The sequence below is a fragment of the Pteropus vampyrus genome, unplaced genomic scaffold, assembly GCF_000151845.1.
Source record: "Pteropus vampyrus isolate Shadow unplaced genomic scaffold, Pvam_2.0 Scaffold19, whole genome shotgun sequence".
Taxonomy (NCBI): domain Eukaryota; kingdom Metazoa; phylum Chordata; class Mammalia; order Chiroptera; family Pteropodidae; genus Pteropus; species Pteropus vampyrus.
This window is the reverse complement of record NW_011888800.1, coordinates 6,183,580-6,204,690: the sequence shown is the minus strand read 5'-3', so window position 1 is coordinate 6,204,690 and position 21,111 is coordinate 6,183,580. Positions and strand designations below refer to the sequence as shown.

Genomic DNA, 21,111 nt, shown 5'->3' with positions numbered 1-21,111 from the left:
TCCCTGGCAGGCGCCCAGCCCGGGACTTGGGGCTCCACTTACTATTGGCCAGCCGTCGGCGTGACGCGCAGGAGGCGGGGCCTCATCAGCTGTTTGCGGGATGCCCCGAGCGGACGTATTTTGGAAACAATACCGCGCGGTGCGCAGTGACCTCCTCCCGCGCTCGCCCGCCTGCTGCCGCTGCCGCCCCCGCTCGCTCCTCCCGCCTCCCGCCTCCCGCCGCAGCCCGGTGAGCGCCCGGGCAGCCGGGAGCCTAGCGGAGTTGGATCGCACCTCCTCGGGGAAGTGGGGAGAGGAGTCGCGCTGCGCGTGGGGGCCGGGGAAGGGTTGGGCTGCGGGGCGTGTGGGGTGACCATGAAGGACTGGGGCGCTGGGCTGCGGGAGTGGGGTGCAGAACCCACATCTAGGTGCACTGCTCCACGAGGCAACTTCGGGGTAGTAGCATTTGAGCGTCCAAGGAGTTGGGTCCAGGTGGGCGGGGGAACCTGCGGTGCACTGTTGAGCCGACCTAGGCTCCCGAGAACTGCACGGCCTCTGGATCTTTGGGGTAGGACAGGGAGTGGTGGGGCATTCTGCCTCCCTGCGGAGTCTGAAGGCTCCTCTCCTTAACAGCTGGGCTTTCCCCCTCCTTCCCAATTGAGTCTGGGCGCCAAGCCCCCGAGTGTTCGTCACGCTGGACCCTGGCGCGGAGCCCTGGCATCACGACTCGGAAGCTGAGACTCTCTCCTGGAGTCACCCAGGTCTGCTGTGTGTTGTGTGCGTGCGTGCGTGCGTGCGCGTGTGTGTGTGTGTGTGTGTGTGTTACCAGACTTTCGCCCCTGTTGAGGTTCAGAGTGCGTGGCTACTGCCTTCTTGGAGGAAGAGGAGTCGTGTAAGTTCAGCATCCCTGTTAGAGCCTTTAGGGGCTCAGATGGCTCCAGCGAGCTTTAGTTCTCCTTGCTAGGAATAAAACCTTCCCTGGCAGTGCTCTCAGGGAGGGCCCTGCTCCTACCAGTTTGGACATCACCTCTTCAGCTCAGGGGTGGGGGAGAAGAGCGTCTCTACTGTATCCCAGTTTACACTTGACTTTGCACCCCTCCCGAGGCTCCCACCTGCAGTTACTGTGGAGAGTGAGAAGGGTCTCCCCGGCTGGTAGAGCCACACCCTCTGGCTGCACCTCCCCCACTGTTCAGTCCAGGCAAGGGTTGAACTTTGGGGCTTTGCTGGGAGGGGGAGGGGGAGGTGACGGGCTTCAAAGGAAGAACCAAGACAATGACTCCTGCATGTGATTGGCTTTGGAGGGCCCCTTCTTAGGTTGGGATTGCCAGCTTGCTGAGAGGAGGTTGAAGGGCAGAAGGAGAGCCCCTGCCAGGTGACTGGCAGGACAGCTTTTGGTCCTTTCAGCAGGAAACTTTGTTTCCTGGTGCGGATAAGCTGGAATTCTCCCACCCCTCTTTGGGAAATACTGTTCAAAGAACACCAGGTGCCTGTTTTGCCATCCAACTAGGCATCTCACTCTCCAGGGAAGAGGGCAGAGATAGGCAAGGACTAGATGGGATGGAGGGACTGTTGAAGAATGCACCTCAGAGACAGCTTGCATTTGGGAAAGCCAGGATTTCTGAATTTAACTTTACCAACCCATATACCATTTGGCTTGTTCTTCAAAGGCAAGAGACTTGAGAGACAAAATTCTCAGGGGATCTCTAATTAAATCTGGCAGTGACAAACATTGTCTCTCTAACCATTCAGGTGGTTGTTGCTTCTGGCTGCCCAGGGGTGCTAAGGGGTTCCTAGTGTGTGTGAAGGGGGCTAGGTTGGGAGCTCAAGACGCCGGGTGGCTCTAAGCTCAGACTTCCAAAAGACATCAGGTGGAGCAAGAGGAACTTCTTTGTCACCAAGAAACTCATCAACAACCTGAGTAGTATAGGCAGTGAGTGAGGTCACAGAGAAAGGGCTGAATTTCACTTCCTTCTTGTGAGGCATGTTGTACCAATCTCAGGTTCAGCACTGGTAGGAATGGTAGGCTAGCTATGGGGAAAGCTTTGAAGCCTTGGAGACTAGTGAGCAAACAGCTGGGGGAGGCTGGCCACTTTGCTGAATGCTGGACCTATCTTCTAGGCCAAGCTGTGGTGGGCAGACAGCTCTATTCTGCTGAGAGGGTAGCTGCAATGCCTAACTTGGGTCTTTCTCTCTTCTCTCCCAGGACACACCAAGGAGCCTGTTTGTTGTGTTGAGCAAGCCAGGGGGTGGAGACTAGAATAGATGGGCAGCTGGGCGGGGCTTTGCGCGTTTGGAGGGAACCTGGCTGCCCTAGTATTGCTGGCTGTCTTTTGTTTTTACTGCTGAGCCTGGAGCTCAGCTCTGACTTGGTGGTTACTCCCCAGGGCAGTGAGAGAGAGGGAGGAAGAGAGAGAGAAAGAGAGGGAGAGAGATAGTGAGAGATAGTTGTGAGCACTTTGCGTACAGCCAGTCACAGCACTTTTCTGCCCTCCCACAGCTACTCAGAGGCTGGTCTTGTTGACATTTCCCCAGGTACCCTGAGTGCTTGTAGCCGCTGATCATACCTCTGCTATTGCTCAGAGTCCGTAGCAGTCAAACTTCATGATTGTGACCAGCTGGATCAGAAAAGGTTGAGGGGAGGGTAGCTCTGGGTGGGCTCAGGAAAGAGGTGTAGAGAGGCCTTGGACAGTGAGGCAGTCCACATCTGGGGGTGGGTGTTACTCTTTGCAGTGCTTTATCATCAGGGTTATCTGTTATCAGTACCTTGCCCCACTTCCCTAAATAAGGGAGACCAAGGAAGAAGGAAGGGGAGGGGAGGACTCCCACTCCAGGGTTGGTCTAGGTGGGCACAGCATCCTGGATGCCTTGTTACTCCCTAACAGGGGAGATGGAGCCACCTCAGTGTGTGGAGGAGCTGGAGGATGATGTGTTTCAGCCAGAGGATGGGGAGCTGGGGACCCAGCCTGGGAGCTTGCCCTCTGCTGACCTGTTTGCCCAGAGCCAGTTGGACTGCCCCCTCAGCCGTCTGCAGCTCTTTCCTCTCACCCACTGCTGTGGCCCTGGGCTTCGACCCACCAGCCAGGAAGACAAAGCCACCCAGACCCTCAGTCCAGCCTCTCCGAGCCAGGGTGTCATGTTGCCTTGTGGGGTGACTGAGGAACCCCAGCGACTCTTTTATGGTGAGTGCTCTTAGCCTCAGGACTCCTCCCATAGAGACTGGGGGAAAAGAGGGGACTTTCCCTCCCCAAACCTGCTCGTTGCTATTTCCTTCCCCAAATTGAGCAGCAGGGGCTATTGATTCCTCAACTCTCACCTGCTGCCCTTCTGCTTGTCATTGCACCTTGTCTGTGCTCCTTGGGCCCCAAGAAGAGCAAATTGCCCTGCATTATATCTGTTCTTTTTTCCCTTTCTGGAGGGATTCTTGGTCCATGGTGTCTCCTTGGGTTGGAAAGAGGGTACCTAGGCCTTGGCTTTTACATACTGCGGCCTGTTGAGTGGCCCAGACTTTTGTGTCCTGGTAGTGATGTACTTTCTGTAAAGTAGCTCGTGTTGCCCTAGAAAAGGTTGGGGGATCTGTGACTCACTGTTGACACTGAAGGGGAAAACCCAGCCCCTTCTGGGAGGGAAGGTTCCTGAAGGTGACCCCCAATTGTCACTTGGGACTTTCTGCACTTGGAAGGGGAACTGGAGAAAGAAGTTGGGACTTCCTGGGCTTCATGCCAGCAGAGGGGCTGTTTCCAAGGCTCAGTCAGACAAGACCCCTTCATTTGTGGACTTAAATGGTTTGTTTTATGAGCAACATGCTGTCCTCTGGCAAGAGGGCAGGGTTAGACACTCTGTTTTCTTCTCTTAGTGTAATAGCTTATGGAGGGAGAGAAAGGGGTTGGAGGCTATCTTGCTGGATCTGAAAGACAGATTGAGGAGATGATGCAGTTATTCCCAGATGGAGCTGCCCTGTGGGGCAATTCTGGCCTATCAGTTCTGGCTGGAGTCAGAGAAGATGAATAAGGTAGGCAGGTGGGCAGGACAGTGAAAAGGAGGGAAGAGGTGCACCAGCGCCCCTAGCGGCAGCTGTGTTGCCAGCACTTGGTCTCACCTGGGACCGCCTCCGGAGAGGAACTTGGCTATTCTGTGGGTCTGAGGAGTTTGCTCTCCCTAGTTTTTATACCACTGCCCAGAGCTTCAAGACCGGAGACCAGCCTTCCTCTGCTGCACTAAAAAGTGAAAACACTTTTTGGTTTTCTCTTTTTCTGTCTCTTGCTTTGCTCAACCCAGGAACTCTGGAGAGCTGCCTCTATTCTTTTCCAGAGAAGAGTGTAAACCTGCTACTACATGAATAATAAATTATGGTCAAGCATAGCTTGGTAAATAAGGACAAGTGCACCCACATGTATTACCTTTGCCATGACACTGCTAGTGAACAGAAGTGAAGGGAAGGCTGGGACCATTTCCATTAATTTTTATATACTCAGGCAACAGGCAAGTCAGGTTGTCCAAATTTTGGCAGAGTGCCCTGATAAAGGCCTCAGCCCCAGGTCCCAGCCAGGAGTGTTGGGTATGGGAGGAAGGGACAGTTATGGAGAATGCTGAGATGTGGGCCCTCTGTCTTTGCAGGCAATGCTGGCTACCGGCTCCCTCTCCCTGCCAGTTTCCCTGCAGGCTTGCCCCTTGGCGAGCAGCCTCCTGAAGGGCTGTGGCAACATCGAGCAGAGATACAGATTGCCAGAAAGCTTCAGTGTATTGCAGACCAGTTCCATCGGCTTCATATGCAGCAAGTAGGCATGGGGCCTTCGGGTGGGGGCTGGGGGTTGAGTCTGCTTGGGTTGGGGAGCTGGGGCCTGCCTTAGCAACTCTGTCTCTGCCAGGCCTCAAGGATATGGCCCCAGAGTTCTGGCCTTGGCTATTGTGATTCCTGAGGACTGGATGGGCCCTCATCTCTGAGCTCCAAGTTGGTTATCTGCCCACTTTCAGCTCAGGCTCCAGAAGAGTGGTTTTTTGGGAGATGCTATGATCACTCCCTCCCAGGGAATGGGATAGCTTTTTGCAGCCTTGCTTGACAAATTGTGTCTTCTTGAAGCCCAGGTTGGGAGAGTGTCCCTCACAGACCTAAAAGGGAGATTTTCAGGGTGCTGCAGTGAAACTGGACAGTTAGGTGCAGTGGGAACGAAGTAACCACGGCAGAGGGATGGGCCTGAGTGGGGGAAAGCGGTGGAACCGGTTGTAACCTGACACTTTCCAGCTGGGGAGCCGCTCCTCATTGTCTCTGTCTGGGAACTGGGGCCTGGGACTCTGGAGAGTGTACCTCAGAGAGTCTCTCCAGACTGGCAGCCAGGCGCTTGGCCTGGTGCTTGGCCGGCAGCCTGGCACCAGCCCCGCCAGGGCGGGACATCGCGTGTCAGTCGAGCATGTGGCAGAGTCCATCAACAAAGGCGGCGGCTGGCAGGCTCGTGCTGGAGCAGCCCTCCGTGCCATGGGCCGGAGGCTGCCCTGCTCTGTAGCCCTGTCTGGGCGGCCCCCAAGCACTTAACCCTTCCTCTCTGGTCTGGATTTCTGAACAGCCGCCAAGACAGGGAGAGAAGCCTGAGGCTGATCTGTGCTAGTACAACCACCTTCGAGGCATGCCACGTGAAAGTGTGCACATTCGCTACCTCTGGGACAGTGTCCCTGGCCCAGCAAGATCTGTGCGTGTGTGCGTGCGTGCTTGTGTGTGTGTGTGTGTGTGTGTGTGTGTGTGTGTGTGTGTTGTCTGTCTGGAAATCAAAAGAATAAATAACACCATGATCAGTCAGACTCTGAGTTACATGGGTCACTTCGGATGACAAGAGGAGAGTTATCAGTAGTAGTAGGTTTGACTTAAGGATTTTGGGTCTCCTGAGAACAGGCCATTGGCGGTTAGATACGGTTAGTGCCTTCTGCCAAGGAGTTCTGAGGGAAATTTTGGTCTAGAAGTGGTCCCGGTAGGCAATCCCAGTCCCTTAGAGATCAGGAAGGGAGGGTGGCCCTGTGCTGAGATAATAAGGCAGCCTGGCCTTGTCTTCTGGCCCCAAGCTTCAATCTCTGGTCCCTCCTTTGATTGTTCTGTGGAAACTTGGCCTAGAGTTTTCCCTCAGGCATGTGTGGACTCACTCTGATTCTTGATTTCTTTCTCTTGGCCTCCTTCCTACCCATTCACTCTATTCTGCTTATACAGGCCAATGGCTGAGCCTAGCTCACATCTTCCAGTCCTAGTGCTAGAGCTGATAAAGGACACAGTGGCTGTGAGTCTCCTAGACTCATCTAGAGAACTGCCTGGAAACCTGCTTTCTTCATTCCCAGCAGACCAGACCTGGTCTCTCTTAACAGGTGTTTCCCAGAATATTCCCCCATCCCTGAAGGTTTGGGAGCAGGCGGGGAGGACAGGACTAGACCACAGCCCAAGGCCTTTTCTTCCTGACTCAGTCATGAACAGGAGGAAGTGGCCCTGGTCCCAACGTCTGACCCTGTTCTTTGCTGCTTGGCATCATTTATTTACCTTAGTCGAGGGCTGCTGCTTTGAAGGCTTGGTTCAGCTCTAGACAGGGTACTGTCCTCTCAGACAGAGCCACCCCAGCTGGGAGGAGGAAGGGCAGAGCTGCAGGAGAACTGACTGTAGGAGAACCTTCTTGCTCTGCTCCCCACCTCATACAGGCTCCTGAGTTCTCTGTGCCCCTCATCTACCTGCCCTCTACCTACTTCTTGTATCTTGCAGTGGCAGGAAGTTGGCCAGTGAAGCCTCTCTAGCCCAGAGCTAACTTTCCCAAATTTTCCATTACAAAGAACCAGGCTTTTTGTCTGTGGAGTCCTCTTGCTTTTAACCCCCTCCTCCCCACTAACCCTGCTGTCAGACCTTCACCAGGAGCTCACCCTGCGGGAAAAGCTAGAATAATGGCTACAGGCAGGTGGAGCACTGGCACTCATAGGACCTTTCCTCGGCTGGTTTTAAGTGAATCACTGGAGAGCATTTGAGATCTTGCTCCCCGATATACGATATACGTTGTCAGTTTGACTTAAACTCTTTAAAAAATTTTTTGAAAAGTGAGTCCTTTTCTGAACTCAATTATTATATAAACTACAGTCAGATATTTCTAGAAAGTACTGTTGGCACTTTATTATTATCCTTTACCTTCTTTACCTACATTATTATCCTTTACCTTCTTTCCCTATTCCCTTCCCTCGTCTTTGCAGACAGAGAAACTGAGGCACTAGGAAGGAAGTGGTTTAGGGTTAAGTCTCTAGGCTTTGAGTATAAAGTCAGAAAACCCAGGTTTAAATACCAGTTTTGCCTCTTACTAGCCTTTGGGAAGTCACTTGACCTTGCCAAGCCTATTTCCTCTTCTGTAAATTTGAGCTACTACCACAGGATTTTACTGTAAAGATTAAGTGAGAAAATAACTATGAAAATTCCAGGCACACAGTAGGTATTCTTTAATGCTTGTTTCCTTCTGTCTCTCTATAATCCTGGTTAGCCTTCACATTCCCCATCCTACCTGTCATGCTGATCCCTGAGTTTCCTGTCACCCTGTCCAGAGAAATCAGTGTCCAGGCTGTTCAGCTGTGGGGCTTGGCCTTGTACAGTCTCCTCAGAGAGTGATGTCATTCCCCGTTATTGTAGGCTGAGTTTAGGGAGCCACGAAAGACAACCCAGAGGCAGTAAGAAGTTGAAGGGGCCTGGCAATCCCCTTTCTCCTCAGATCTGGGATGGTGTCCCAAGGCCAGACAGTGGCCATTGGTCCCTGAGTCCTATAGGAGGTATGAGCTCTGCCTTTTGTCCTTGGTTATGGACCTCAGTTATTCTTTTTCTGTTATCAGGGGAAGGCTTCTCTGTAGGACATGTGGAGCAGAAGAAGTGGGTGATGGGTAGTGTGTTTGTTATAAGGTGATATTATGGCAAATTGAGTGCATCAGTGTGACCCCAGATGGGAAAGATTGCAAATTCTCTGGGTGTCAGTTTATGCTGGTCATAAGCCCTCCCAGCATATTTCTTAAGGAGCATTCGGTGTGGAGGTCTAGCCCGGTTACTCGGATGATCAGTTCAGGGTGGCTCCTCTGGACTGGAATGGAATTGGAGGCAGAAGATCAGTATCAGCGAGGTGCTCGCTGTTGGCTCTTTGAGTCTGCAAAGCAGCAAGAGAGTTGAAGGCAGAGTGGGTACAGGTAAAAGCCTTTCCAAACCTGGTCACATACCCACCTTTCTTTGGCTGCATCTGGAGCGGAAGGTTTTCCTTTTTGTTCCTCTTCGAGCCACCAGCTGCAGTAGGTGACCTCTCGTGGTCTGCTGACCGTGACCTACCTTGACTCATGCTCTGTGAGGATGCCCTGGTGTTTCCATGTTCATCCAGCTCCTGCAGGGAAGAGGAGGTGCAGGTTTGCCTCCTCACTGAGCTCCTGGCTGGCTGCTCTGGTCAGAACGGGTGAGTCCCAGCTTCTTTCCATTCCCCCTGGCATGGTCTCCTCTGGCATGAGCCTAAGATTGGACAGTAACTGGTGTTCCCTCCCCTTTGAAAAGTCTCTTGTCCCCGTAGAACCATCTTGAAATTTGTGGGCAACGTCAAGAAGCCAAGAATCCTAAAAAAAAACAAAAACAAAAAAAAACAAAAAACCCAGCTACTGTAGACGGTTGAGTGAGTAAAGCTACAGGAGGGTTGGAATTCTTTGTGTTGGAAATGGCTTCTTCACTTGGACCAAGAGTGGTTCCATTCAGAACAGTTGGATTTGGAAATTCCCTGAATAGTAATTAGACTTTCTGGAAAATAAAATCTGAGAAAAATTTTAGTCACTCATTTGAAACCACCTGCACTATCACAGGAGGGATCCTAGACTTCGAGACACATCTAGGTTCAAATCCCAGCTTTGTCACTTATGAGTACTATGTTCATAGGCAAATCATTTATCTTCTCCGAGCCTCGGTTTCTAATGCTTACCTTACAGAGTTGATGTGAAAGCCCTTTGGAAATTTTAAGACGTATACCTATTACAGTATGAATAGTTTGACACTTTTGGAAATGTGTTAAAAGGTGACTTTAGGATTTCGCTTGGACTTGCCTTTATTCTTGGGGAGCTTTTTTGGACGTTGTACCCAAGGTGGTGTTTGCATGGTTTATTAACTAGCAGCTTCTCTGCCAGCAGCCTGGATCCTTTGTTCAGGGACACTGACTGCTTCCGGACCCTTTGGGATGCTCTCCTTGTTGGCGAGTGGTTTTCTGGAGCTCAGACTGTGGCTAGTGAGGTTGTTCAGGCTCTAGATGGAGCAGCCCTGGGCAGGAGCCCCAGAAATTAGCCCTAAAGTGAGAAGGGTCCCCCAAAGAGCCAGTCTTTGTCCCAGGGATGAGAGGTCCACCTAGGACAGTGCCTGGGAAGAGCAAGGCTGGGGGAGGGGCTGTGGAAAGCTGCTGTGCGTGTGAGAGCCAGTGCTGGGGCTTGGGGGCCCTGTGTTTGCTCTGTGGCTGGCTCTGTTTATATCGCTCGCTATATTTAGCTTCTGAGTCATCAGCGTGGCTGACTAGAAGCAGAGTTCCCCACACAGCTCTGCACCTGACTACTCTCTCTTCCAGGAGAAGGGCCTTGTGGTTCCGGACAGTTCATTCCCTCCCCAGCAAGGCAAGCCGTGGGGATGGGAGTCGGATTTTTTTTTTTTCTCCCTAGGGGGAGGGGGAATGATGAGGGGAAGGATTTGGGGGAGGCACTAGAAAATGAAAGCTAAAGAAAAAAATGTCTGATTTGCCTTTTGATCCATGTCTTGCAACCAAGAGGGCGTGTTCCGTGACCAGAATGAAAGCAGTCAGTGTGTATGGCGAGGAGGGGGGTCCAGCCATCTTCCATGCTCAGCTTGTCTTGTCCTGTCCAGGGAATTGGTCCCAGGTGGAACAAGAACAGCCAGCTGCAAAGGCCCCAGGTTAGGAGTTAGAGCTTTGGGGTTCCTACTACAGCCTTGTAGACCTACAAGAGACCTCCCCTCTCCTTGATCTCCTCTCTCCCTTGCCTTTGACCAGAGCACACACACCACTGTTTCCTTTCTGAGCTCTTAAGATGTTGCCTGATAGTTTAATGGAACTGTTTTCAGACTGAGGGACACCGAACCACAGAGCCGTCCTAGTGGGGAGCTGGGTAAGGGCCTCAGTAGTTTCTGCCTCCAGGACATGAAAGTGAAAAGCAGGGCACTGGGGCATGAGTGGTATGAACAGCCCTGTCCCTCATCCCCAGCATCCTGTGGCTGAAGACCTCCAGTTGTGTTTGAAGGCCTCCTCTTGTCTTTGATTGAGAATCTGCTGGCCCCAGGCTGCCCTTTTGCCATGGTGGTGTCCTGTGGTTACAACATCCTCTTAGCACTGCTGGCTGGGCTGAGGAAGCTCTTGGCAAGGAATATTTTTTCCTTTTCCATTTGCCATTGCGTTGCTCATTCCTTGGGTGTCTGCATCAGGAGCATTCTGGAGCAGTGGGCCCACTGGGCTCGAAGAGGTGCCATGTGGGGTTTAGAATCCCTGGCTCAGCTTGGCAGCCTGGAATTCTGAGCCCAGCTACCTCTGGTTGCCATGGCCTATCTCAGAGAGAGAAGTCAAGGATTTCCAGAAGACTCGATGAGTCTGTTCAGAAGATAGCACTCCTGGATGGGCACTGTGAGCAGAGTATGTTGAAGGAAGAGCTCAGCAAAGCGAAGTGGGTGCAGGTTCCCCTTGTGCTCATCAGGAGGGATGAGCTTGCTCGGTGCAGCCACCAGGCCCCATGCTTTACATAGATTTTTCTCATTTGATCACCATAGCAACCTTGTACTTCTAGACCCCATTATTCCCATTTTATAGGAAACTGAGATCAGGAAAGGGAGATAGCATGCCTAGGTTACACTGTAAGTGGCTGAGCTGGGAGTCATACAGCTCTGATTGATCCTAAAACCATGGTCTTACCCCACCCAATCCTGCTCTTCAGCAAGCGCATCCCGGAAAGCTGAAAGCGAGGACACGATGAAGCTCCCACTTCCTGCCTGGACCCTGCTCTGCCTCGACCCTGCTCTGCCTCGACCCTGCTCTGCCTCTTGTCACACTTATTTCTATGTTTTTGCTTTTCTGTCCTTCAGATTGTAAAATAATTGAGAACAAGGTTTACGTTGCTCATCCTCATATTCTTTATAACTCTTAGCTCAGTTGGGTGCTTGATAAAAACTTGCTGAATTGAACAAAGGTATCTTCCAAGCTTCTTTCAAGTGAAATTTTCCTAAGGTCTCCCTTATCTCTGTGTTCCAGTTCTCAACGGCAGTGCCCTTCCCTTCAGCCTCACCAGGGTGGGTTCAGAGTCTGATGGCAGGGAGAGAAGAAGTAGGGAAACGTCACTCTATAGAGTGTGTCTCCTCATAAAGCAGAGTATATACAATTCTGCATTTTAAAGAAACTGAGCATGGTTTCAGAACATGATCTGAAGTCAAAATTTCAGATCAATTTTAGCTTTATTTCTGTTTGATCTTCAGTTAGCTCTGCCTCTGAAAGGTTTATTTTTTCTGGTCTACAGCATCCTTACTAAATAGTTAATGATCTGGAAATAATGTATTTAAACATACTAGGGGAGCAGTTCAACTGTGATTCATTTTGAAAAGTTAATACTATTTTCATAGTGTGAATAAACACTCTATAATATTTTAGTGAAAGAACATAGCTCTTTTAGTGAAAGAACATAGGTCTGAATAACCCCCCCTCTCAACTAATTTGCTTGAGGTAAATTTTCTGAGCCTTTGCTTCTCCATCTGCGTAATGGGAGTGATAATACCTGCCCTTCCTATGTCCCAGATGTTTGTGAGGAGCAAACAGAAAGATAGACGCACCCTGTTCTAAGTATGAGATATAATAAATTATCCATTTGGTGAATTTGCAGGGTTCTTTTAAAGCAGGGCCTCAGCATAGCCTCACTCCTTCTTCTAAGTCTTTGGGGTAAATCAGCTCTTGCTGGAACATTTGGAACACTGGTGACACAGAAAGTCCCCAGAGGGTGTGAATTGGATCTGAAGGGGAGAGGCAGAGGGAGATTCTTATCGGGGGAGCGCAGGGAACACTCTTTGTGTTTAGGGCAGAGGTCACGTGGGATGAAACAGAGTTTGATTTGTGTAATCCAACCATGTTGAACACCACAGCCAGCTCTTTAAAAAGGAAAAAAAAAAAGCCTTTTACTAGTTGGGCCTCTCCCCAGGCAAGAGGCTGATACTATCACATCAAGAACATCTTTAGACCTGGCTAGACATCAGTGGTTCCTGGCCTCAGACAAGTGGATTATCTTGCAAGGCTGACTTTTCTGTAGTCAGTCCAATGTGTACTTGTTGAGTACCTACTGTGTGTCCCTACATATTCCCTATTATACAGGATGAATGACCATTCAGTCACCGTGCCTTGCACACAGCAGGGGTGATTGGAATGGTTGTCTACTGACTGCCTTCATCCCCTGAGTTCAGCAAGGAAGTGGACTGAGTCAAAGAAACACCTTAGGCCTCTATGCCTGGTTTTGCTCTCTTTACTGAAGAGAATATTTTTATCCACCCTGTTAGAACCCCTTCCCTTAGGGCATTCACCTTTATTCTTCCCCTCCGTGCCTTAGTTCCACACTCTAGACTCCGAATTTGAGGGCTTCTGGTATCAGCTTAAATTCCCACCAGCTTCCCATCCCCTGTAGCCTAATCCCCCAGCCCTGAGGGTATCCTGACCATGCATTCTGGGAACCCCTATACTTTGCAGGTTCACGTACTTTGATGGGTGCTCTAGGCGAGTCTGGGAGAGCTGGGCCTTGCTCTGGGATTTGCATTCACTCATCTCAGGTTATGTGCTGGGTGCTGTGCCAAGTGTCCGAGAATCAGAAGCCAGACACACTCTTTCCTGGTTCCCCCTTCCTTCTCCCCTTCTCCACCCCTTCCCCTAGAAGGACCCATGTTCTCTGGCATTCTGGTGTCTTTGTGTACTTCATCCTGTTGGGTAAATGGTGATTTCCTTCCTCCTTACTGTTTCTCTCATTGGCCTCTCTTCAAGTCCTTTTTCTTTCCTTTCTAGTCAGGCCCTTTTGTTTAATTTTTTAAAACATGTTTTATTGTTGCCCCTCAAAATCAGGGCATTCTTTGATTCTCTTGGTGTGAGGCAGCTTGGTTTTCTTTCAGGAAAGGGCCTTTTGGTGGCTGCTTGTGGCAGGAGAAGGCTAAGTGGAATATGTGTGGCATCTGCTTGTGCCCGGAGAAAGGGCTGCTGGGACTGTAGATGGGTCCCCAGGCCTGCTCTTGCTGGTCTCATGGCTGCTGCAGCCGCCAACTTAACTCTCTGTACAGGCAGCCTGTTCTCCAGGCCCACCCAGACCCTCTACCAGGCTGACCGGATTCAGTTGTTGGAGCTCTGAGCTGTATTCCTAAAGATAATTGTGGATGACAAACTCCGAATTACCAAACCTGAGGGCTGGAAAGCACCTCAGTGGTTTCCAAATGCCTGTCTGTGGCCTGGCTGCCGTGGAACCACCTGGGCAGGATTTGCCCCTGGTCGGCCAAGTCATTACTCTGGGTGGAAGAGATTGAAAGAGATTGAAGAAAACACCAAATTATGGAGTGTTTTCTTCTAGGCTATAGAATCATGAATGATTTTATATTCTCCTCTGTAATTTCTTGTATTTTCCAATTTTTCTACAGTTAACATGTATTTGTGACTAAAATAGACAATAACTATTAGTTCTGATTTAAAAAATGTCACCCAGGGAGCTTGTACAATATAAAAATTCCTGGACCCCCTCTCTGAAGATTCTGACCCAGTTGGTATGGGTGGGACTCTGTATTTACAGCAGCACCTCAGTGGATTCTGTGACACAGTTTTGGGAACCTGCATTTCACTTATAAGGGAAGTGAGGACTCACAGACAGGCTGGTAGGAGACCCCAGCCTATAGCCAGGTCCTCTGATTTCTGGCCCAGAGCCTTCCTTGTGGATTCATGATCCCTGAGGCTTGTAGCAGGCAGAGGCATGGAACCTGGATCCTTCCTGAGGGTAGACCTGCACATAGGCCTGCCTGTGTCCCCCAGACCTCAGCCTTTCTGACAGCACTCTCTGGCCCACGGCTGCTTCTGGTACCCCAACACCCCCAGTGATGGGAGTGAGGGTACTGATTTGCCTTATTCTCAGAGACCTCAAGGCTCAGAAGGTTACCCAGGCATCAGGTGGCCTCTATTAAGGGAATCTGGGGGAGAAACTGAGTCATACAGAGATGGAATTAGACCAGGCCCCAAATCATAGTATTGTGATTTCCCTTCCTTGGGCATTATGCTGTTTTGAGATGATTTAGAGAAGCAGAGACTAGAGGGTGAGATTTGGTATAAAGAAAGGTATATAGGGTGGCACCCAGAGCATAGTGACAGTGGGTAAGGACATTGCTCTAAGGCGGGGGTCCCCATTCGGGCTGCACAGCAGGAGGTGAGCAGAGGGCAGGGGAGAAAACCTTCACCTGTATTTGCAGCTGCTCCCCAGCGTTAGCATCACCACCTCAGCTCCACCTCAGCTCATTAGGCATTAGATTCTCATAGGAGCACCAGTCCCTGGTGCCAAAAAGGTTAGGGACCACTGCTCTAGGGTCAGGTAGTCTGGGTTCAGTCCAGTCCCCGACACTTATTGGCTATGTGGCCTAACTCTTTCAATGATCTCATCTGCAAAATGAAGATGATAATATATACCTACCTCATAGGGTTGTTGAGAGGATGAAAGGAGTATAATGTATATAAAGCAGTGCTTCTCATACTGTAATATGTCCCGAATTCACCTGGGGATTTTGTTAAAGGTACACATTCTGATTCAGTAGGTCTGCATTTCTAATAAGCTCCCAGATGATGCCAAGGCTGCTGGTCCATGGTCCATACTCTGAGAAGCAGAGATGTAAAACACTCAGAACAGAGCCTAGCACACTCAGTGTTACTACTTTTGTTCTGATCACGGCTGTTATTGTTACTTGGCCTTTTCAAACAGGCACCTGAGGAGACTGGGAATTCCAGCAGACTGGCCTCTCCAGGGACCAGTCTCTTCCTGGATTCTCCTGTTCCACCACATGACCTTTGCACCTGTCTCGGGCAGCAGCTGGGGAGGAGAAGGGGCGGGTGCTCTGCCCAGCTGCCGTGGGCCTGAGTCTTCAGGTTTGCAGCTGAGTCCATTTTCACGCTGCTTTACTCTAACCAGATTTTGTTAAGCCGGGTGTGTTTCCTCTTTTTACTCATCTTTGTTTACAAAACACAAGGAAGCCATCAGTCTCCCAGCCACAGTCTGCCAGGCCTCCTCTATGGCGCAGCCCAGTTTCCCTGCCCCTCCTAGCAGTAGCTGCCTCCACATTTCTGGGTGGTTTTCCAGGCTCCCTTCCACAGGGGAAAGAATACTATTGCCACAAGCATGGGGCATTCTGTTCTCCTGGGTTGGCAGGGTTCTGAGATCAGCCTCAGCTGACACCTTGCCTCTCTTCTCGTTGTGGCTCAAGGCAGAGTGAAAGGGAACCCAGCAACCACGTGGTTGCCCTGGGCCAGATGTACCTGCAAAGCTTTGGGAGTCCAGGAGATCTGGGCTCACTTTCCAGTTCTGCCACTGACTTACTCTATCCTCTTCCCATCTGACTAGGAGCCTCTTGGTGGGGGCCGGGGCTATGATTAAAGACAGTCCAAGAGAGGGCTCCAGCTCCCCCTACACTTCACATAAACGTGTCTGCTGCCTGGGCTGCTGCAGTAATCCGGGTCCAGCCTGTCCTGGCTCCTATCTGCACACTAAGTTTTTATTCCCCTGTCCACTGAGAACCCTGTAGAGAGGGCCCCAGCCCAGTCCCCCAGCCCTGACAAAGAGAGAACAAAGACTGCCTCTTCCAGCACCCCTCAGTCCCCTCCTGGCCTCCACTGGCCCTGGGGAAATGGTACCTGTGTGGGCGGGGCACCAGCCACAATCCTGTGAGCCACTGACCCCTGACCTTTGCCCCCAGCTTCTCTGCCTGACAGTAGGACCTGGGATAACCTCCAGAGAGTAGTGCATTCTTTGTTTTTGTTTTGTTTTCAAGTATGTTCTTGCTTAACGTTTAATTGGCTCCAGTCAGTAGGAAAGCGTTCCAAGAGGGGTTATTTATGGCTTACTGTCAAGAGCAGCTATAAAAAGGGCAGCGCTGAGCTGGAGATGCTGGGAAGGGAGAGAGGGCGGGCGCACAAGAGTGTGTGTGTCTGTGTGTCTGTGAGTGTGCGTGTTTGCACTGGATGAAATCAGATTTTTGCTGCCTCAGCAGTGTGGTTTAAATTGAAGATTAACCCTTTGACCTTCACAGTGTCAAATCACTTGCAGATGGAGGCTCCCCTGTTTCCCCCTTGTTCTCTGTGTTACTTTGGAGTGGGGGGAGAGAGGGGAGCACTTCTTCTCTTTCTTTCTGAAGAAAGTTTGTTGTTCATGCAGCTGAGGTTTGAGGGGCTCAGGAGCCAATCTGATTAAAAGCAGCACTTGGCTAAACTCTGGAAAATCCTGCAAGCAGGGGAAAAAGTTTAATCCTCTTGTGCACAGTGCATAAAGAGCCTGGTCTTTTCTTTTTAATGTTAAAACTGTGATTGTTTTTGGAGAACTCAACTATCTCCCCCTCATCACCACTTCTCTTGTCCCCCCACCTCCTCAGTTTGCTATACTGATAGGATTAAAGTGCTGCCCCAGACATGTTGATCTTTTATTGGAAATGATAAGGAGTCGTCTAAGGCTGTGTTTAGGAGTCATGTTGATTTGTTTTTCCCTTTCAGCACCAGCAGAACCGAAATCGCGTGTGGTGGCAGATCCTCCTCTTCCTACACAACCTCGCTTTGAATGGAGATGAGAACAGGAATGGGGCAGGTCCCAGGTGAGGCTGGGCTGCCCTCTTCGAAAGGGGCACCACAGGAAGGACATCGGCGAGGACTGACACTTGACACTATGTCTTGTGAAATCGTTTTTTGTTTGTTTGTTTTTATTTTAAAAATGTATCTCTATGTGTACATAAGACATACCCATATGGGACTTCTTTCCCTGTTCAGGGCCTCGACCAGGAATGGGGGCCTTTGTCAAACACTGTTGAAGTAGAGGTCAATGTGTCTGACGGTGAGACCTCCCAAGGGCTCTGACAAGCAGATTCTTCTGCCAACAGCTGTTGAAGATGACCAGGTAGCGATGTCCTCTGGCAGGTGGACTATAGTTTTCCCACAGGAGCTTGGTTAAGAAATAGGAGACTGGATTATCAGACTCCTGGTTCCGCCAAACCTATCAGCCTTTTACTGTGGATGGGGCCAAGGTCCAGACGGTCACACTGTTTTAACCCCCCAAGGCCTCGGCCAGGGGCTTTCCAGCTGAGTGTGGCAACTTCATTAAGCCGGTCAGCCTACATCTGGGTTCTCATTTGGCCCAGCCAGTGCCTGCCCCCAAGGGCTCAGGGATTCTTGCCAGCCCCTGTCATCTGCAGCAGACCTCAGGGAGGGTTGGGTTTCTCCAAGGACTCCGCAAACATGCCACGAAAGGAACCAAACTTCTGCATAGGCCTCAAATCTGACTTACTCCTACTTAGATGCCCCAGGATTGATCCTGAGGTACAGAACCACTGCCACCTCTGGCTTCCTGGATCTGGCTGGGTGTTAGCCATGGATGAGCCAAAAAGCCAATCAACATACAGTCACCAACAGCTTGTGCCTTTGTCGGTTCTTCTTTCCAAAGACCCAGCAGCAGACTGCGTTCCACCCCCAATATTGGCACTCTAGGGCACGAAGGGGCAGGATTGCAGTTGGACTGGGAAATGTGGTGGCCATCCCACCAATGAGTCAGCCCTTGGTTTCCTTAGAAACAACATACCTCCTCCTCCTTATCCCCATTCCTTTTTCACACCTAGTAAGATACAGGAAGAAGCCAGCATAGTGGCTTTGTCAGCTGAAATATGTCTTTTAGAGTAACAGACAATGATTAGAGTGCGGAACCGGCAAAGCTGGGTACACATTTCCTGTCTTCCTTCGGCTACCAGCTAGGCCAGAAGGGCATGCTCTGGAACTCAGCAGGATCACAGCTGCCTCTGAACTTCTTCCTTTCTCTCCCTGCTGTGGCGCTAATGGAGAGAATTTAAAACAGCCAGTCTGCCAGCTCTGACAGCAGACACACGGAATCCGAAAAGACATAGACAATCTGGTTAACAGAATCTGTGAACTAGACACCTGGAAATTAAATAATTTTTGCATATATAAGAAAAGATAACATTGGTGCTAACAGGGAAGCAAGGCCCAAAGTAAAAATGGCCTTCCTGGGCAGAGAAGACCCCAGGGCTACCAAAGAAATTGGAAGAGTCCAGAGTAGGCTCTCAAATCTGAACAAGCCTGAGCTCTTCCAGTTCTGCAGAGAGGAGGTCTTCAGTACTGTGGCGGAAAGCATTGATCTTCTGGATATACAGTCGGGCAGGTTGTTCACTGCACAAGGGAACCTGCAGAGGAAAATAATGGAGGTTAAAATCCAGCCTGCACTCTGCTCACTAAGCTGTATGCCCTAGGGTAAGGAAGGCTATGTCTGCCTAGAAGAAGGGGTGCCTTTACTAATTTGCACGAAGTCTGCCGTGTGGGTTCACAGTGGCCCTGAGGAGAAGGACTTGAGACTGTGAATAAGCCTTTGTTTTGTTCTGTTTGGATATCCTAGAGGTATTACCTCTTCTTGGCCAGAATTATATTCTCAGGGTGTGTACCATGGTTTGTCTGCTAAGAAGATGGGTTCCCGCTTATAAGGAGCCCAGGGAACAGGTATGAAGACTGGCTCTGGGGCACACTGACGGTTGTGAAATCCAGCCTTCCCTGTGTGTCTCCATACCATTATGATGTGCATAAGACATGGTGTTTTCCCTTCTCCTGGACCAAGGCTGTGTCAGGCAGACTGCTGGTAGACGCTTGAGTGGAACATAAAAGAAAATCAGGATTATTTCTACCAACCATTTTTAAAACCTCTTGGCAGACCTTCTACCTGAGCTGAGTAAGAAAGCAAATAAATGGTTTAGACTTTGGTGCTGAGGCAAAGCCATCAGCTTCAGGGACCCTGCCAGGCCCAGGAGGGATGCCCTGTGGCCTGTCCTGAGAACTGAGCCCAGAGTTTGACAAGCCCACCTGAACATTGAGCCTGGGACCGGCTGGAGTGTGGTTTGACTGCACTATCTCCGTCTTCTGTGCAGCCAAGAAGTAACTCACTATCCTAAGCAAGCCAGGACAAAACTTAAAACCTCCCTCCTTCCCCTCCCCCAGAAAACCCTGGAGGTTACTGGCAGAATAGCCCCAGGAAGGAGAGAGGTTCCTCCTGGCTGGCTGTTGTTAATTGACCTAGTGATGTAGACTGGCTCCTTCCCCCTCTGCCTGGTGTGCTGGTCTGAACATTCCTCAAGTCCAGCCTCAGGAGACATATCCCTGCCCCTGGGCCCCGCTCCCCACCCCCCCAGCCCCAGAGGTTTGTCTGTCTCCAGTGAGGGGGCGGAGAATCAGATTTAGAGGGAGGGAGAACCTTGGGTCCTGACCTGTAACCAACTGAAGACTTGTGGAGCTCTTGTGGTTTGCTGAGGGTGGGGGTGGGAGAGGGACTGGAAACCTCCCTTCCCATTGTAGAAATGCCCTGGAGGAAGGGAAGCCTGCTATTCAGGGTCAAAACAGGCCTTCCAATTCAGAGCCCCAGAGTAGGGGTTTCTGGAAGCCTGTAGACAGACTGGGGAGGGAACCCCCCAGGCCAGACGTCTGACTCCCCCAGCCAGTTGGAGGACTGGGCCTGGCTTCTCTGCCTGCTTCAAAGCCTGGGCTACTGGAGAGCTGCCCCCATGGCCTTCTCTTGCTCAATCTGAGGCAGAAAAAGATTACCTCCCAGTGACCTCTCCCAGCCCCTAGGGGAATGGGTCTGTGTGTAGAGCTTATGTGGCAGGCATGTTCTGAGTGCTCAAAGGGGCCCAGCTGACTTGTCTCACTGTCCCTAGTGGCCAAGCCCTGTCTGAGTGTGGCTCTAGCCTGGGCATGGCAGGGAGGGGGTTGATTAAGATGGTCCAGCCAGGGCCTCCATCAGCCTGAAGTCTTCCCAGAAGGAGGCTGGGGAGTCACTTGACTGTCCTGGTCAGCAAGGAGCACACTTGAAAGCTTGTCTTTTGAGGAGGGCTTGATGAAAAAGAGATAGGGAGAGTAGAGAGCAGGAGAACTTACTTCATCAGTTACCACGGCTCTCAAGGCTTCTGTGAGTGAATCAGTACTGCAGCCCAGGCTGGAGCAAGCCGTGGGGTCCCTCTGTGTGTAGGGAGCAACCCTTCGTGGCAGGCTACCCTGGCTAGACTTATTCCATAAAGGGGTTAACGTGTCAGCCTCTGAAGCTTCCTGGGGACACTGGGCAGTGAGTACCTCAGGGCTGAAGAGGACATAGAGCCTTGAGAGAATGGCAGAGAAAGCTGAGCTCTTCCATAGGTGCACCAGACACCAGGCTGAAGGTGCTCGGAGCCTGTAGGCTCCTGGTCCACACTGCCCCTCTCTGTACAAGCAGCCAGTGCTTCTCCCTGCTCTGTGAGCATTGCCCAGCTGGCCACCCCATCCCTGGGTCCATAGGGGCTGTAGGGAGACCCAGTGAGAATGTAGCATTTTGTCCATCCCAGATTAGTTGCCCTGGGTTCTAGGCACTCTGCCTCTGGGAGAGAGAGACCGGTAAAGAGGGAGGGGAAAGGGGACCTATTGTTCTTTAACTTGTACAGAGTATTTGGCTTTCTGTTCTTCACATGCATATATGTGTGTGTGTGTGTGTATCTTTCCCTATCAATTGGTACCATTTTTAATAAAACCATTTAAAGCAAAGCTGGTCTGTCTTTTTCAAGGTGTGATGAAAATGCAAAGGGACTTGTTAGGGAATTTGAGACTCCTAACTTGTGTCCGAGCTGCCATCCTGTTGCCCCTGAGGCTCCTGGCTTGTCAGGCCTTCCCTTCTACTCTTGGAGTGGAGAAGAGCTCAGACTTCTGACCACACAGTAAGCAGCGCAGCAGAGGGAGGCCCCATGAAGTGGAAAGACGTGGGCTTTGGATCCAGACCTGGATTTGGATCCGGTTCCAGCCTCCACCAGCTAAATGATCTCAGGAAAGTTATGTAACCTCTCTGAACTGACAATTCTAACGTGTA

At 50.9% G+C, this 21,111-nt stretch overlaps 1 protein-coding gene across 3 annotated transcripts; it reads left to right on the top strand.

Annotated features, from left to right (window-relative positions):
* The first annotated feature begins 244 nt into the window (after positions 1 to 244).
* Positions 245 to 20,786, top strand: BMF (Bcl2 modifying factor). Of its 3 annotated transcripts, none has more exons than XM_023527743.1 (5): positions 245 to 740; positions 2,862 to 3,158; positions 4,594 to 4,754; positions 16,731 to 16,828; positions 17,001 to 20,786. In XM_023527743.1, exons 2-5 carry the CDS (start codon positions 2,867 to 2,869, stop codon positions 17,044 to 17,046), a joined length of 597 nt encoding a protein of 198 aa, XP_023383511.1. In that variant the 5' UTR covers positions 245 to 740; positions 2,862 to 2,866; the 3' UTR covers positions 17,047 to 20,786. The 3 variants fall into 3 exon arrangements, with proteins under 3 accessions (XP_023383511.1, XP_023383510.1, XP_011353202.1); XM_023527742.1 differs by lacking the exon at positions 245 to 740 and adding an exon at positions 779 to 2,608; XM_011354900.2 differs by lacking the exon at positions 245 to 740 and adding an exon at positions 782 to 2,608 and having other exon boundaries at positions 16,731 to 20,786.
* The last annotated feature ends 325 nt before the right edge of the window (positions 20,787 to 21,111 follow it).